The sequence below is a fragment of the Acomys minous genome (assembly GCF_964271855.1).
Source record: "Acomys minous genome assembly, chromosome: 6".
NCBI classification, from domain to species: Eukaryota; Metazoa; Chordata; class Mammalia; order Rodentia; family Muridae; genus Acomys; species Acomys minous.
Window position 1 is genome coordinate 51,338,464 of NC_140487.1, and position 19,164 is coordinate 51,357,627.

Consider the following 19,164-nt stretch of genomic DNA (forward strand, 5'->3'; position numbering starts at 1 on the left):
ATTTGAATAAGATGCGTGTGTCAAACTTTTGAGTTTCTATATTTGTATGTTTAATGTGGATTTTCTTTGATTTTCATTCTGTTTTGTCCTATTTTTATTTGCTTATTTTTGTTTTATCTGTCTATTGTTTATTCTTATTATTAGTTAGATGCCTGTTTTTTCCCTATAGACAAATATACAGGCTGTGGATCTGGATGTGAGAGTATATGAGGATGAACTATACAGACTAAAGAAAGGGGAAACCCTAACCAAAATAGATTGTAAGAAAAAATATTTTCTCAATAAAAGAAAAACAATTTTTAAATGGTGGGGTATGATGGTGAACACTCGTAATTCCAGATCTGCAGAGGCAGAGAGAGAAGTATCTCTAGGGAAATGATCTTGGCTTACTTGGCAAGCCCCAGGTACGGTGAGGAACACTCTGTCAAAGCACAAATGACAGCAAAGTTTATCTCCTGGCCATGTTTACATGAACATACATGCTTGATGTGTACACATATACACATGCATACACACATTCACATAAAACACATTGTATGTGTATATAAGCATTTTTATCAATAATATTTCATTAAATGTAGGTGAAATAAAGTGAAAATAAAGATGTACATGAAATTTCTAGATAAAATTCATTGAGTCATTGTGATAAAATGGAAAATTTAAATTCACAACATTGAAAGAGATAGAAGGTGACAAAGCTGACCAACAACTGCCTCTGATTAGCAGGAAAATCAGGACTGCACAGTGACCTAAAGATCAAACTGAGATCTGTAAAATGCCAAGGCTGCTGATTCCCAGGTGAGGGATCGACATTGTGGGGAACATGGGTGGGTCTGGCCCATGGTCACCCAGCTAACCCACATAAAAATCCTGGGGGACAGCACACATTAGCCATCACCTTGAGAAGGACTATGGGATATACGTGCAGCTTTGGGCTCTTGCCACCCATCTACTGCTTGCCAGATCCAGGACAGGGAACAGACAGGCAGAGCTGAGTCCCAGCACCAGACACAATCCACATTAGCTGCCTCCCAAGAAAAGGTGCAGGGCACCCAATCACCTTTGGGCTATGATTGCTCTCCATACAACAGTTGCTTGTCTGCCTAGCCCAGCAGGGTCACAGAGCAGATAAGCAGAGCCTTGCCATCTCAAGAGGGTCTGTAGAGCATTCAAGAAGCTTTGAGTTGCAGTCTCGCTCAGTGCCCCAGCCACTTACCAGCTGGGCCCATCGGTGACACAGAGCATATAAGCAGAGCTGAATCCAGGTGCTAGCCACAATCTGCATTGGCTGCCATTCTGTGAGCAACTTCTGGCCTGGGTGTGTCTCTGCCTGCCCATCTGAAGCACACTGCTCTGACACAGCTATGACACAAATCAGAAAGGCTAAGCAGAGAACTCCTCAGGCTGCAATCTGCATTAGATGCCATCCTGTTATCTGCTCCTGGCTCTGATCTAATGCCATCCACCTGCAGCTTATTGGCCTGATCCATGCAGAGCAGACCTGACCAGCAGCTTACCAGCCTAGCACAAATGGGGCACAGATCAGATAAGCAGAGCACTGTCATCTCTAGAAGGCCTGTGGAACACCACAGTAGCTTTGGGTTCTTGTCCCCCTCAGCCCCCCAGCTACTTATGATTCTGGCCCATCTGGGATGCAGAGCAGGTAGACAGAGTTGAGTCTGGCACAGACCAAGACCGGCACTTGCTGTCATCTCAAAAAAAAAAAGTCTGCAGTGTACCTGAGCAACTTTAAGTATGAATGTCTCATAGCCCACAAGCTGCTTACAGGCTTAGCCCATCTGGAACACAACACAGACTGGCAGAATCTGGCCATCTTGAAAAGGACTATAGGGTACCTGAGCAGCTTTGGGCTTGGAAAACCATCAGCCCACTTCTCTCCTCCATGGTACAAGTGGGATACACACAAGGAACCCAGCTGAGCAGAGCTGGTTGCGGCTCTAATACCCACTCTTACACATCCTGAGGAGGTCTCTCTGGAGACCTAGCAAACAACCTTTGGCATAGAGCTCTCTTTACTTGTTCCCAACCTGCCTGGCCCATGTGGAACATGGACAGAAACCTCAGTGTAGAAACCTCTAAGCCTGCTAAGACCAGAGACAACTAGATGCATAGAGATAGTGCAAGAAGGCTAGAAACAAATCTCAGAACCATATAACACCACTAGAAACCAGTGATCTTACCGCAGCAAGCCCTGTAGATCTGAACACCCATGAAACACAAAGAGAAGATTTTAAATCTGAGCTAATGAAAATGATAGAAGCCTATAAAGAAGAAAATAAATCACTAAAAGAATTACAGGAAAATACATCTAAAGAGACAAAGGAATTGAATAAATCCTATAAAGAACTATAGGAGAGTGGTGGGTGCAGGTCCATGTGGTGGGTGCAGGGTCCACAGAGTTCAAAAGATGAGGTCCTCATACATTCTGAGGGGGATGATTGTGTTCCAGAGCTACACAGAAATGTTCACCCCTGAGAGTGGCCTGATTGGGAGAAAACACTTAGTACAATGTATTAGAAATACATAAGTTGAGATCATCCAAGTGGCATCAATTGTACACTGTGTCAGATCCACAGAACAGCAATGACTGCACAGCCACCAAAGCACCATATTGAGAGATCCAAACCACAGTGTTGGTGTTTCCCAGAAAGAAGGAAATCCTGTCAAATGGATTGTCCATGCCCTCCCACCTCAGACCATGGAACCACACTTTGGTGATCTCCCAGGGACCCCAGGCAGCCACCGCTGCCACTGCCACTGCTTTTTAGATTGGGGCCCAGTGCAGTATGAGATGGCATTTGAGGAATTAGTGCTATTGGAGTCCAGCCTGAGCGAGGACTGCACTGCCCATACCACAGACCTCATGGACCTCCTCTCACAGGCCTTGGGGCCATGCTCAGTGCCAAGAGCTTGACTGTGCAGAGGTGGATACTGGGGCCAGCACAGAGGCAGGGCCCATGGTGGATGGAGCACAGGATGGAACCAGAGACTCATTGGTGAGGCACAAATCAACAGAGCTACAAGTTCCCTGGGACAGGAAGCTGAGCTGGGACAGCATCAATGGTTTCTGCAAGCTACTCAAAAAAGACTGAGGAGGCTCCACTTGCTACCTGCTTGATGCCCCACAAGATCCAGTACCCACAGGAGTAGGAGACCATACAGGTCTTGATGGCCAGCAACAATCTAGAGAATTGAATGGGAGCAGGAGAGCTGGCCCTGAGGACATGGAAGCAGGAGAGCTGGCCCTGAGGACACAAGAACAGGAGAGCTGGCCCTTAGGACGCAGGAGCAGGTGAGCCAGCCCTGAGGACATGGGATCCTTAGATCTGGCCCTGCCTTGAGGACACAGGAGCTAGAGAGCTGGCCCTGCTCTGAGGACATGGGAGCAGGTGAGCTGACCCTGCCCTGATGACAAGGGAGCAGAGCAGGAGAGTGGGCCCTGCTTTGAGGACATGGGAGTGGGTGAGCCAGCCTTGCCCTGATGGCATTGGAGCAGGAGAGAAGGCTCTGCCCTGAGGACATAGGAGCAGGTGATCCAGCCTTGCCATGATGAAAAGGGAGTGGGAGAGTGGGCCCTGCCATGAGGACATGGGAGTAGGTGAGTGGGCCCTGGCCTGATGATATGGGAATGGGTGAGCCAGCCCTGCCCTGAGGACATGGGAGGGGATGATCCAGCCCTGCCTTGAGGACACAAGATCTATTGAGGTAGTCCTCCCCTGATAACAGAGGAACAGAAGAGTGGGCACCCTGCCCTGGGGACACAGGATCAGGTAAGCCTGCCCTGCCATGATGATGAGGGAGTAGGACAGTGGGCCCTGCCCTGGGGGCACAGGAGTAGGTGAGCTGGGCCTGCTCTGATGACATGGGAGTGCATGACCTGGCCCCATCATGATGATAAGGGAGCAGGAGAGCAGGCCTTGACCTGATGACATGGGAGAAGGTGAGCCAGCCTGCCCTGAGGACATGGGAGTGGGTAAGCCAGCCTTGCCCTGATGGCATGGAAGCAGGTGAACTGGCCCTGCCCTGATGACAGGGGAACAGGAGAGCAGGCACCCTGTCCTGGGGACACGGGAGCAAGTAAGTCTGCCCTGCCATGATGACAAGGAAACAGGAGAGTTGGCCCTGCCCTGGGGACATGGGAGCAGGTGAGCCAGCCCCGCCCTGATGACATGGGAGTGGGTGAGTAGGCTGTGCCATGATGACACAAGAGTGGGAGAGTGGGTCCTGCCCTGAGGACACAGGAATGGGTGAGCTGACTCTGCCCTGATGCTGATTACAGGGAGTAGGAGAATGGGCTCTGCTCTGAGGACACAGGAACAGGAGAGCTGGCCCTGCTATGATGACACAGGAGTTGGAGAGTGGGCCCAACCCTGAGTACAAGGGAGTGGGTGAACCGGCCATGCCCTGATGACATGGGAGCAGGGAAGCAGGAGAGCTAGCCATACCACTATGACACAGGAGCCAGAACGGGCCCTGCCCTGAGGAGAATGGAGCAGGCTCTTATCCAAGGCTCTAAGTTGACCTCACCCCAACATCTAACTCATGTATGACCTGTTGGAACACATGAAGAGGCAGGACCTATATATTCAAAGATTAAGAACGTCCTTGAAACACAGCAACAACAGGATATCCTACAGCACTCCCAGTGAGGATCTGGTAACAATTGTGTAGGCCTCCAACCAGACCCATGACTCGTAACAATGAACATTTAAAAGTAAATTTATGTGGACAAACGGCTATACTGCAAGATACACTACAGCTTCTGTGACAACATTTTTGTTAGTCTGTTTCTTTTGTTTTACTGTGGGAGGAGAGGGATTTTGGTGCATGGTGTGTAAATCATAGACATTCAATAAAAGTAAAATAAAAAAGAATTACAGGAAAATATATCCAAAAAAGATAAAGGAATTGAATAAAAGCTATAAAAATTACAGGAAAATATATCAAAACTGATGAAGGAGTTGAATAAATCCTATAAAGAATTATAGGAAATTTCAATCAAACAGGAGGAAGAAATGAATGAGACTATTCAAGACTTAAAGAGGGAATTAGAAGCAGAAAAGAATATGCAATCTGAGGTAATCTTAGAGTTGGAAAACATAGGGAAGTGAAGAGGAATAACAGATACAAGCGATGGCAACCACATATAAGATGAAAGAGAGAATCTCAAGTGTGGAAGATACAATCATAGTTATCGATACATCAATCAAAGAAAATGTTAAAATGAAAAAGTCCTGACACAAAACACCCAAGAAATCTGGGACACTATAAAAAGACCAAATCTAAGAATAATGGGAATTGAAGAAGAAGACTCCAAACTCCAAGGCCCAGAAAATATTTTCAACAAATTCATAGAAGAAAACTTCCACAACCTGAAGAAAGAAATTCTCATAAACATATAAGAGGCCTATGGACTTCCAAATGGAGTGGTCCTGAAAAGAAAATCTTCCTGCAACATAACAATCAAAACATTAAATGTACAGAACAAAGAAAGAATAGTAAAAGTTGCAAGAGAAAAAGGCAAGTCACATATGAATGCAAAACCAACAGAATTACACCTGACTTCTCAACAGAGACTATGAAAGATAGAAGGGCCTGGACAGCAGTCATGCAAACTTTAAGTTTATAATGATAAGATAAGATAGATATTGACTTACATTCAGAATTTTAGACACACCAAGATAGGAAAGATGTTTTTTTCAAGGCTGCCAAATAAAAATAGCCAAAACACCAAGAATGTAACATTTATATAATTCCTGACTATGTCATGGTTCTTCTTGCTGTAGGTAGTTTATGTATATGTGTGTAATATAAATGTATATGTAAAAAGTGAAAAAATATTTAATAAAAATAAAATAAATTCACAATATTTTTAAGATTGAGAGAAATTTTAATAGTAAGCAGAATTAAAACTATAATTCAAACTACTTTTGATGACTAAGAGTAGACTAAATTGTTTTTGATAGAAAGACTTAAAAAGTGATTATTCGCAAGGCACTTCTTTTGAGTAACCTCAGCATCAAGGATACATTTATGATATAAAGTAAAAAGGAGAAACAGAACTCGTGTGGAAATAGCAACTTATGGTTTACAATGGATTTAAGAATTGTATAGTACTTGGTGGCAGAAATGCCAAAAGAATGTATATATGTAATAGCACATTTGAAAAATAATATAAAGAAACTCACTTTGCTATTTGAACAATTGAAATTTAAGAAGAATCTGTAATTTAGAAAAACAAATGAACAAACAATTAGTAGGGCTACCCCAACATAGCATATACACCCATGCATTCATGGTGGCACAACACTTGAATATATAAAAATAAATAAATCATTTTTTAAGGAGAAAAACATCCTTTAAAACAATCTAGTGTCACTTCGGCTGCAAGATTTTCAGCACATTGATTATCCTCTTATCAGAACAGATTTGTAGCAAAGGAGTGATTGTAGGATAAACATTCATCAGAAACTTCTGAACAGTCAGGAGGACTGGGTCATACATCCATAGTAGGAATGAGGTGGATGAGATGGTGAAGTCCACCCAGTACATGGCCACAAAGAAAACCACCAACAGCAAGATGGTCTGGGTGGCCCTTTTCTCAGGGGATGCTCTAAGGTGGCTGATGCTATGAAGATGCTTGCATTGCCTCTGATGTCTGAACAAGACAATCACCATGTATGTGCTGGTGGTCAGCATGACTCCTACAAGGAACACATCTCTGGAGGTTGCCACTGTTAAAATCAGTCCCCTGATGATGTAGTTCATGGGGAAGTATGCACAGGATTTAGTGACCTTCATCTGGTTGGTAGCATTCATGTTCGTATATCCACCAACATAGACGATCAGGCTACTACTGAATGACAAATTGAAAAGCCAAACATAGAAGAAAGCATTGATCATGTATTTCTTTAGTTTCTGTTTAAATTTTGCCAACAAGGAGGTGCTAGGGCTGATAGTGACAGCCTGGGACACACTCAGGAGGCAGGTGAAGCAGATAGAGAGGCCTCTCATCACTCTGTGTATGTAGAAAGTTATTTTACATTTGAAGTCATTCTCCATATTCAGTGACTCAAATATGTCTCTAAGCCAAATATCCCCTCCAGTGAGAACCAGCATCATGTGAATGAAAGTCAGTTGACAAGAGATCAATTCTGTAGGTTTAGGTCTCTGACCTAGAATTATGAGAGTATAGAATAAAAAGAGAAACATATTGGCTATGATTCCAAGTCCAGCTTGAAAATAAAAGACATTCCTGAATGAAGTCATAGGTGAGAAATTTATTCATATTAAGGGCATAGTGGAAGAATATTTTTTATATCTGAAAAATAGAGTATACATGAAAGTTGTAATTCAATAGAGAGTATATCTAAATCACTTTTATTTTTCTAACTAAATTTTGATTAATCTGTCTCTTTAACCCTTAGTGTTCCAGACTAGACATCACACCCTACACACACAAACACACAAACACACACACACACACACACACACACACACACACACACACACACACATGTCCATTAATTATGGTTATAAATGGACCTATACTGTTTCCAGTCTGTTCCTATAATATTTAAACTCTTTGTGAACCCCAACTCAAAATTAATGAACTCCTAAGTATAAAGACGAACTCTCTATTTATTTTTTTTTACTTTTTTGGGATATATAATGGAGTGTAAATCATTAACAGTATGATTCCTTATGGCTGTTTCAGCCATCCATGTTTTAATTTTACTTAACTTCATCCTTCCTCTGTATTTATTCCCCCCCGCCCAACCTTACCTAAGAACCTACTCATTTTCCCTATCTGATGAATTGTATCCTGATACTCACCTTTACCGTCCTCTCAAATCCTGTATTTTCCTCTCCTCTCCCTGCCTGAGGAGTCCTGTCATTTCCAATTCCCTGATCAGATATTTGTACCCTGGTATTCTGCTCCTTATACTTATGTCTTTACATCATTGGGTGAAAAACTAAGAGTTATATAAAATGTTATTATTTAATAAAATGAACTTTAAGGAAAATCCAGAAGTGACTTCTGTTACCCAGTTACCATGATCAGATATGTAGTTCCTGCATAGTATACTAGTGCAGATATTTAATGTTAATTACTCAAAATAAACTGAAAAATCTGTAATGTTTGCAATCATAAGCTCATGTTTCTATCATTTGGTTTCTATGATGCTAAGGCTGTGCTGCCCATAACTAATGATATTAACTGGTGTTATGTTGTACTATTTGTTAAAAGACAATAATTTCACAATTCTACATTACATTTTCCAGTTAAATTTTGTTATATTTTATGTGTGTTTGCATGTGCATGTGTGCATGCCTATGTGTGTTTGTACATGTGTGTGTATGTGTGTATATGTTTGTATGTGTGTGTGTGTGTGTGTGTGTGTGTGTGTGTGTGTGTGTGTGTGTAAGACAAAGAGAAATAGGTAGCTCAACCTGAAATTAAGACTGACTTCAATCAATTCAGCATGCTCCTGCTTTAGCCTTGAAAGTACTGGGATAATAGTGTGTGCTACAATACCTGCCTTCACTTTCCATTTTATCCTTATATACATTAGTAATTGATATTTGAGCAAAAGAAAAATGAACCAGGGTTATTCATCACCTAAATTTAAATTTACTTTGCATTTCATTGTGAATGCATATTTTAATAAGCAATTGTATTTTGTAACTATTAGAGGAAACTTTAAGGAATTTGACCTCAATTAGCATTATACTACTCAAGAATTGAAAGTATGTTTATCATAGTTAATGAAAAGTTTACTCAATATTATATTGTAGCAATGTTGCATGGTTCAATTTTAAAAAATAGAAATATTGAATCTGATTTCATTTTAGCAGTAACAGTCACATACATACTGAAAGTTATATAGTTTTATTTTGTAAGGATAATTTTTAAAGAATTTAATAAATAATAAATAATAAGGATTTCCAAATGCATTTGAAATTCCTTCAAAAATATACTTTATTAGAAATTATTGCAATAGAATTATCAAATCTAAAAGATTTTCAAAACTTGTTATATAATGTTAAGAATGTCCTCTGTTTAACTAAGTCATGTGTTAAAATTTGCAAAGATTTACTAATGTATGCAAAGTTAACAAAATAGAAAACTACCCATAAGGTATAAATTATTTAACACTTGTATATTCTTAGCTTTAGTTTCATATATTTAAAGGCATACAGCCAGTTAACTTGAGAAATGGAGTAAAATGATTGAATGCAAAATACAACTTAAAAGTGTCTTAATGTTATAAATGCACTCCTACAAACCAATAAATATCTGTTCTTTGTTTTTCACTCTCTAAGTTAATCCAGGTGTTTTGCTACAGGGATATAAAACTAAGAGAGTTGGCAATACCTAGATGGAATCATGTTCATGCAATTATTAGAGTACACATTCAGAAGAACCTTGTTTCAGATATGCTTTGTAAAATATTGCATCTAGAGCTACTCTTTACATACATATGAATACACATTAATTGTAAAAGTTGAGGGTTTCATGAATTATCATTCAAGAGATAGCACCCACTGATCATCTCCACACTATTAACCTGTGCTGTTTCTCTATCCACACTTCTGCTAGGCCTCTCTTTCCAATAAGGCCCCTTCTAGTGTAAGATATAAAATAGATCATATTAAGTGAAATCTATGTTCTTTTAGTAATCATTACACTGATATCTTTATGTCTACAAGCATTTGTTGTATGCTTGGTACACAGTACATCTCAAAAGTAATATTTTAGGTGTAGAATTCTCTAATCATTTATTACACAAAATCTTGCTTCATTCTACCACCTGCTTAGAGCTCTCCCTATTAATGAAAAGAAACACTCACCTGGCAGCTCCTTTGAAAATCATCTATGTAGAATTAGGCCCTAAAATGTAGTTATAAGGAAGATATGTCATCAGCTTATCTCCCTTTAGATTTATAATTATCATGTCATCGGGAGAAGGCAGTTCTGACTTGTGCTTGTTACAAACCTGTTACCATCAAATTACCATCAAATGGTAAAGTTAACTTCCTGAATTCCAGAACAGTAATATAATAACAGCTGAGCTCTGCATTGCCCATGAGTTATTCCCCCCAGGCCATAACTATTCATGTGGACTAACTGATTGCTAGTCTTGTAAACATAACCAAAGTAACAACAATAATAATATCCCATTTAAGAGAAGCAAAAAAAAAGCCATTTTTAATTCCCCAAGGTATCCTTCCTGCCCTCAAAATATCTGAGGTGGCTTCCACGCGTACTTGAGTCACTCACCTTCTTATCTAAAACTTAACAGCTCTTTGGTTAAAATTAAGAAAATGTCACCTCCTCCAAACACATTTGGAGAAAATAATCTATTTTACAGAACACACAGAAGTAAGGTGATGCAACTGTATTATCAATAGAAATCAGGATGTGATGCTGGGAATGTAGTTCATTTGAGTGCAAGCCTTGAAAGTATTGGACATTTCAGATACCATGGGAAAAAAATCAAACTTTCAAATTATAGGCACAGGTGAGAGTGAATAATCCCAAGTCAATGGCAAATACAACACTTTCAATAAGATTGGAGAAGAGAAATGCCTCAAATTATAAAAGGCACACCCATACAAATATTAAAAGCTCATAAAATATAAAAGTCCCTTGTATCTTATAGTTAAAACACTAAGTATACAGAACAACAACAGCAACAAAAGTGGACCAAAAGCTCTAAAAGAAAAACTGCATGTCACAAATAAAGAAAATCAATTATATAGAAAAGTGAACTTCTCTAAATCCAGGAAAACAGTAATGTAGGAACAGCTGATTTCTCAAGGTAAACTTTCAAAACTAGAAGAGCCTGAAGCAATACACCCCAAATCTTAAATGACAGCGATTCTGAAATAATAAATCCAGCAATACCACTTCCATGATTAAAGGAAGAACAATTTTCCAGAACATAGACATCCTTAAAAAATGTTTATTCAGCAAACCAAACCTAAGGCAATGCAGCAAGCATTATTTTGTGCTGAAGCTAGGAATGAGCATAGCAGAGAGACTGAGAAAAAATTGAAACCATATAAGTACCACTGAGAACACAGTACCAATGTGATGTCTTGAACTAAAATACACATTTCAATAATAACTTAAACATTAATTGCCTCAATTGTGCACTCAAATGACAGAGAACAGATGAATGGATCAAAGAACAAAACCCATCTGTCTGCTGCCTACAAGAAACATATCTTAATTTTAAAGATAGTCACTACCTTAGAGCAAAAGGATGGGCAAATGTATTTTAATCAAAAGGAAGCAGAAAAAAGCAGGAACCACTTGACAAACATATGACAGAATAAACTCTTAGCTAAAACCAATTATATGAGATAAATAGGAGTATTTCACTGTAATCAATGGAATAGTTAACCAAGAAGACATTAATTTCATAAATGTGTATTCACCAAGCTCTACGACACCGAATTTGATAAGAAGAATCTATTCCTGGAGCCCTTGCATTTGGAGTATAGATATTAGAAACTGAAAGATCAAGGTATGTAAAGAATTGTGTTGTAATTTTTATGGGAATTGCACTGGATCTATGGATTGTTTTTGGTAAGGTGGTCATTTTAATATGTTATTCCTACCCATCCATGAGCATGGGAGACCTTTCAGTCTCCTAATATCTTCCCTCAAATACTTGAAATTCTTGTCATACAAGGCTTTACTTGCTTAGTTAGAGTTACACCAAGATATTTTTATATTATATATGGCTATTGTGAGGGTGCTACTTACATAATTTGTTTATAAGCCTGTTTATCACCTGTTTATAAGCCTGTTGATTTACTTTTTAGTTAATTTTGTATCCAGCTACTTTGCTGAAGGTATTTGTCAGTTGTAGGAGTTTGATAGAATTTGAGAGGTTACTTATGTACACTACAAGTATTTTATTGAGTATGTTTGCATCAATGTTCACGAGAGAAATTGGTTTGAAATTACCTTTCTTTGCTGATTATTTGTGTGGTTTCTGTATTATGGTTAGTGTGGCATCATAGAATGAGTTTGCTAATAGTACTTTTGTTTCTATGTTTACATACACACTCATGATGTATAATATTTTTGTTTACGTAGAGACATACAAGTCACACACAAAAGAATATCACAAAAAACACAAAAGTGGATGCCAAAATATATGTGCAAAAAAACCTATAAGATAAAAACAACCCAAAATAAAGAAAAACAGAATGCCCAACTCAACCTTTCCAGTCAAAGAATCTTAAAAGATTCAATTGAGGTGCTATTGTGTTGGCCATCTACTCCAGTGTATATGGCCTGCCCTAAGTAGTGATGTGTTTTACCACTGAGACTCCCTTGGGGAAAAAACTAATCTTTCACTTGGAAATGGCTATCAGATTGAGAAAGATTCTGGGTAAAGGATGGATCCTTGTGTGTACTTCTCCTTCCAGTTAGAGGACTCTCCCTGGTACAGACCTGTTTAGGTCATATGCGTGCTGCCTCAATCTCTGCATTTACATGTGTATCAGTAGTGATGTGTTAAGCAGGCCTTGTTTCCTTGGTATCCGCCATACCTCTGGGTTTTCCAAACTGTCCCTCTAATTTCGCAGTTTTGTGAGCCCTAAATGAAGGGATTTGATGGAGACATTCCACATTGGGCTGAGCATTCCAAGGTCTCTCACTCTGCACATTGTTTGCTGGTGGGTCTCTGGGTTTACTTCCATTTGTTGCTGGAGGAAGGTTCTCTAAATATGGCTCCTGAAGGACAGATTTATGAGAACGTCATCAGGAGTCACTTTGTTCATTTTGTTGCTGTGTTCCTTTAGGAGAACATAAGCATTTTGATTTTCCCACAGTTCTCTGGCCTATCTCATCTCAGGTTCTTGGCCACCTAAGCCGCATTGTTTATGAGCTCCATCTCATTGAGTGGCCCTTATATCAAATCAGGTATTGGTTGGTTACTCTCACCAGATTTGTTCCATTATTGCACCAGCATATCTTGTAGGTAGGTTACTATTGTAGATTAAATGGTTTGTGTCTAGCTTGGTGTTGACCTTTCACCTTTGGTAGTGTGACAAGCACCTTCTAGTACTATGAACACTGGTCATAGTTATAGACCCTTTCATTCCTAAAGTTTCAAAATAAGCACAAACTTAAATTCTCTGAGTTAAATGATACGTGTAGCTGTTGTCTTTAGCTACAAGGGGCTTATCATCAGTTGATAGAGAGCAAGCAGTAGCATTGGCAATATCCTGAGTTGTATAATGGTTCCCATGGTATCCTTTCATCCAACAACTCAATGACGTAACCGAGTCTCAGTTCTGGAAGTTTCACTTGATGATAAGTCATGTCAGTTTGGGCTCTGTCATTTACAATTTCATCACACGCAAACACACACATTACATATACATATACATATACATGTATGTGTGTGTGTGTGTGTGTGTGTGTGCTGTAGATGAATATATACAAAATGTTTAGGAAGCTGCTACTGTACTAAGTTTCCATACAACACTTCAGTTGTTCACTAGTTTTACCTAGCTATCCTTCTCGCCATTCACTTTCTTGCACCCTCTTCACTCCTCTCCTTTTTCAATCCACCCTTTCCAGCCCATCCACACTTTGTCCATAGCTATATGTTCTATTATTTTTGTAAGGAGATTTATACCTACCACCTGGCCCCACTGATTATCTAACTTTGTGGTTATATGGATTGTATTATTTTTACATCAATGACTTAACCACTGAAAAACACATATAAGTAAATCAGTACCATGTTTTTCTATCTGGCCTGAATTACCTCACTCCAGATTTTTATTCTAGTTTCATTCAATTTTTGTGAATTTTATGAACTAATTATTTTCAAGGGCTGAGTAATATTTCATTGTGAAAATGTACCATATTTTCTTTATTTATTCATATGCTGCTGGACATCTGCTTCGTTACCAATTTCTGCCAATTTTGAATAGTGCAGCAATGAACACGGTTGAGCAAGTACTTCTCTAGTATAATGAAGCATCTTCTGAGTATATGTCCAAGAATGGTAAAGATGGATCTTGAAGTAGATAGTTTCCCAGCTTCCTGAGGAAACTTGTACACTGATTTTAATAATGGATGTAGAGGTTTGCACTCCCACTAGCAATGCATGAGTGTTCCCCTTACTCCACATCATCACCAGGATGAGCTATCATTTGTTTCATTCATCTTGGCCATTCTGACTGGTATAAGATGAGATCTCTAAAAATCTTTAATGTGCATTTCCCTGATGAATAAAGATGATGAACAGTTCTTTGATTTATTCTCTCCCGTTTGATGTTCCACTTTTGAGAATTTACTGTTTATATCTGTATCCAGTCTTCTAGTTCAGTGCTTTCCTTAATGTCCAGATTTTGACTTCTTTATATGTTTTGAATATTAGCCCTAAATCAGATATGTAGTTGGAAAAAATTATATTCCCATTTTATGGCCTTCTGCTTTGTTTGAATGATGGCGTCTCTTGTTGTACAGAAGATGTTCAGTTTCATAAGGTTCTATTTATTAATTGTTGTGCTTAGTGACTGTGTTACAAGTGTTCTGTTCAGAACGTCTTTTCTTGTACCAATGAATTCAAGGCTATTCACCCACTATCTCTTATATCTTGGTATCTAGCCTTATGCTGAAATCTTTGATCCATTGGATTGAGTTTTGTACAGTGTGATAAGTATGGATCTACTTGCAGTCCTCTGCATGCGGCCACCCAGTTTGACCAGCATTTGTTGAAGATAATGCATTTTTTCTAGTGTGTATTTATGGCTTCTTTACCAAAAATAAGATGTCCAAATGTGTCTGCATTTGTGTCTGGGTTAGGTTTATTCCTAGATATTTTCTTTTCTATGAAGATATTGTGAATGTTTCCATGATCCCCTCTCTATATTTTATTGTTGCTATATAGAAGTGCTATTAATTTATACAAGTTGGTTCTTTATGTTGCCACACTGCTGAATTTGGCTATCATTTCTAGAAATGTTTTAAGGATTTTAGAGCCTTTAATGTATAGTCTGTATCATTTGTAAATAAGGATATTTAGAATTATTTTCCTGCTTGGATTCTTTAACTTTCTACTCTTGTGTTATTGTTAGAGCTAGTCCTTTGAGCATCATGTTGAAAAGGATTGGGTATAGGGGGCATCCCTGTCTCATTCGGGACTGCATTTAGGATATTGTTTCCTGTGAGTTTCTTCCATATATACCTTTTATTATGGTGGGGTGTTCTCTCTAATCCTATATTTTCTAGGACTTTTACCAGGAATGCAAATTATATTTTCCAAATACTTTTTTGCACTTTTATGATTATTGTGTCATTTTTTCCTTTAAGTCTATTTATGTAGTTTATTATATTTATAGACTTGTATATGTTAATCCATTTCTTTTTGGGGATGATGCCAACCTGTACATGAAGTAGGCTTTTTTTAAATGATGTATACCTATATTCAGTTTCTGGTATTTTATTTTTGAGCAATTTTCCTCAGGTATCTATTAACTGTTGATCTTAGTGCCTGAGCTATGAGTGTAATTTTCCCATTTTCTGTTATTCATTACTTGGTTTGGGTGTTATGGTTATGCTGGCTGTGTATAAATAGTTTAGGGATGTCCCTTACATGTATCTTCTTTTAAAAAAATACTATGAGTATGTGTCCTTGCAGTATTTTGGAGTGTCTTTGGGGTATATGTCCAAGAGTCTTATAGCTGGGTTTTAAGGTAGAACTATTCCCAGTGTTTTTGAGAAACCTTAAGGCTGATGTCCATAGTGGTTATACAAGTTTTCACTCCCACCAGCAATGGAGGAGTGTTATATTGCTCCAAATCTCCTCCAGCACATGCTATTTTTCGAGGGTTTTTTAATCTTAATCATGTTTATGGATATAAGATGTAATCTCAGAGTTGTTTTGATTTGCATTTCCCTGATGACTAAGGACATTGAACATTTCTTTAACTGCTTCGTGGCCATTAGAAATTCCTTTGTTGAGAATTTTGTTTAGCTTTATACACCATTTTTTAATAGTTTATTAATTTATTCATATTACATCTCAATGGTTATCCCATCCCTTGTATCCTCCCATTCCTCCCTCCCTCTCATTTTCCCCCTACTCCCCTCCCCTATGTCTGTGACTGAGGGGGACCTCCTCCTCCTATGTATGCTTATAGGGTATCAAGTCTCTTCTTGGTGATCTGCTATCCTTCCTCTGAGTGCCACCAGGCCATTTTTAATTGGATTATTTTGTTTGTTGATGTTTATTGTCTTGAGTTCTTTATATATTTTGGATATTAGCTCTCTATCAAAGATATGGTTGATAAGGATATTTTTCCATCCTTTAGGCTGCTGTCTTGTCTTATTGACAGTGTTCTTTGCCTTACTAGAGATTTTCAGTTTCAGGAAGTCCCATCTATTAACTGTTGATCTTAGTGCCTGAGCTGTTGGTGTTCTATTCAGGAAGTTATCTCTGGTACCAATGAGTTCAAGGCTATTCGCCACTTTCTGTTCTATTAAACTTAGTGCATCTAATTTTATGCTGAGATCTTTGATTCACTTGGATTTATGTGCAAGGTGATAAACATGGATCTATTTTCATTCTTTTACATGCTGATATCCATTGAGATCAGCGCCATTTGTTGAAGATTCTTCTTCTTTTCCATTGTGTGGTTTTGGCTTCTTTTTCAAAATTCAAGTGCTTGTAGGGGTGTGGGTTTATTTCTATTTATTCAGTTTGATTCTATTGATCTATTTCTTTGTTTTTATACTAAAATCTGTGCAGGTTTTTGAAGTGGAAGTTTCTTGTTTCTTTAAAAAAATTAGTTCTGTCATGTGAATATATATTTTCCTTTGATCCCAAGTGTGGCATGTGAGAATGTTTTTCAACCACTGAAAATACTTTGGTGAAAGGGCTCATGATGTTTTGTGAGAAGCTGCCCTATTTGAGGGGCCTGTGTTTGTCAGCTCAAAAACTCCTTGTGTGGACTCTGAAAAGGGATAAATAGAAGCCAACAGACTGTGAGACAAGGCTTTTGCATCATGGCACTTTGCAAGGGGTCACATCATTTCACTTGGCTTCACTTCTCTACATTTCAATTTGTGCAGAGAAATATTCTCATGGCACAGTTGAGTTGAGTCTTGCTGCTCCTGTTCACTGGTTTTGCTTCTTCTTCTGACTCATGATGACTTGTCAGAGTCTTGCTGTTTCTACTAAGTCTTGCCCCTGCTACAAGAAGCAAGCTGGAGTAGCCATTCTAATATCTAATGAAAATAGAATGTCAACCAGAATTAAATAAAAGAGATTAGGAATGACACTTCATACTCATATAAGGAAAACTCAAGCAAGATAGCGTCACAATTCTGAATATATGCCCCAAATACAAGGGCACCCACATTTTTTTTAAAAAACATCAATAAAATCTAAACCACACATAGATCCCCACACAGTCATAGTGGGATATTTCAACACCTCCTCTCACCAAAGGATAGGTCAATGAAATAGAAGCTAAACTAAGAAATAATGACACTAACCCATGTCATGAATCAAAAGGAGCTAATCTGCAGAATCTTTCACCCAAACACAAAAGATTATACCCTCTACTCAGCACCACACAGAACCATTTCCAAATTGATCATATTCTCTGTCACAAAAGACACCTCAAAAGAAACAAGAAAATTGACCTTGTATTGTATCAAACCACTGTAGACTAAAGCTGGACCTCAAAAACAACAGAAATAACAAAATCCATACACACATTTGGAAACTGAACAAATCCCTACTCAATGATAACTGAGTCAAAGAAGAAATAAAGAAAGAAATTTAATGAAAATGAAGATACAACATATCCAAATTTATGAGACAAAGAAAGCAGTGCTAAGAGGAAAGTTCATAGCATTAAGCACCTTCATAAAGAGATTGGTAACAACTCATACAAGTAACTTAACTGCACATCTGGAAGCCCTAGGGTGGAGGTTGGAGAAGCAGACATACCAAAGAGGAGTAGATGTCTGGAATTAGTAAATTAGAAAACAAAGAGAACAATTCAAAGAATCAACAAAACCATGAGCTGGTTCTTTGAGAAAACCCACAAGATAGAAAAACCCTTAGCCAAACTACCTAAAAGACAAAGAGATGTTATCCAAATCAACAAAATCAGAAATGAAATGGGAGACTTAACAATAGACACCAAGAAACTCTAGAGAGTCATTGTCTTTCTTCAAAAGTCTATGTTCCATAAAATATGAAAATCTAAGTGAAATGAACAATTTTCTTGATAGATTCTATTTCCCATAGTTGAGTCAAGACCAGGTAAATAAATGGAATAGTCCTATATCCCCTGCAAAAATAGAAGCAGTCATTAGATTTTTCACAACCCTCCCACAAAAAAGCCCAGGGACAGATAGTTTCAGCACAGAATTATACCAAACCTTCAATGTAGAGCTAATACCAATTATCTCCAAACTATTTCATGAAATAGAAATGGGAGAACATTACCAAACTCATTCTATAAGGCCACAGTCACCTTGATACATAAACCACTCAAAGACCCCTCAAAAAAGAAAGAAAATGTCAGACTAACATCCTAATATCCTAATGTTAGCTGGAGATAGTTACAGAGAGAGTTGTCTCACCCAACAGCCTGAAATTCTAAGTCAAAAGCGGCTCTCTGGATAAGAGACAAATTACTACCTAAGTTTCTTTTTTTTTTTTTTTTTTTGACTTCTAGTATGGCTACTCATTTTATGGTACATTATTTTTTTTCCTCCTTTATTAATTTATTCTTGTTACATCTCAATGGTTATCCCCTCCCTTGTATCCTCCCATTCTTCTCTCCCTCCCAATTTCCCCTTATTCCCCTCCCCTATGACTGTTCCTGAGGGGGATTACCTCCCCCTCTATATGATCATAGGGTATCAAGTCTCTTCTTGGTAACTTGCTGTCCTTCCTCTGAGTGCCACCAGGTCTCCCCTTCCAGGGGACATGGTCAAAGGTGAGGCACCAGAGTATTTGAGAAAGTCATATCCCACTCTCCACTCTACTGTGGGGAGTGTTCTGTCCATTGGATAGATCTGGGTAGGGGCTTAAGGTTTACCACCTGTATTGTCCTTGGCTGGTGCCTTAGTTTGAGCGGGAC

General features: G+C 38.6%; 2 protein-coding genes across 2 annotated transcripts in view; both read right to left on the bottom strand.

Annotated features, from left to right (window-relative positions):
* The window catches only part of LOC311600536 (vomeronasal type-1 receptor 48-like), a gene marked incomplete at both ends in the record, with an annotated part of 120,925 nt that overhangs the window by 51,280 nt on the left and 50,481 nt on the right, over nt 1-19,164 (bottom strand). The window lies entirely within an intron of this gene.
* On the bottom strand, nt 6,397-7,290 carry LOC311599039 (vomeronasal type-1 receptor 100-like; the record flags this gene model as incomplete). The annotated part of the gene is made up of 1 exon (XM_084784722.1): nt 6,397-7,290. One exon carries the CDS (start codon nt 7,288-7,290, stop codon nt 6,397-6,399), a length of 894 nt encoding a protein of 297 aa, XP_084640848.1.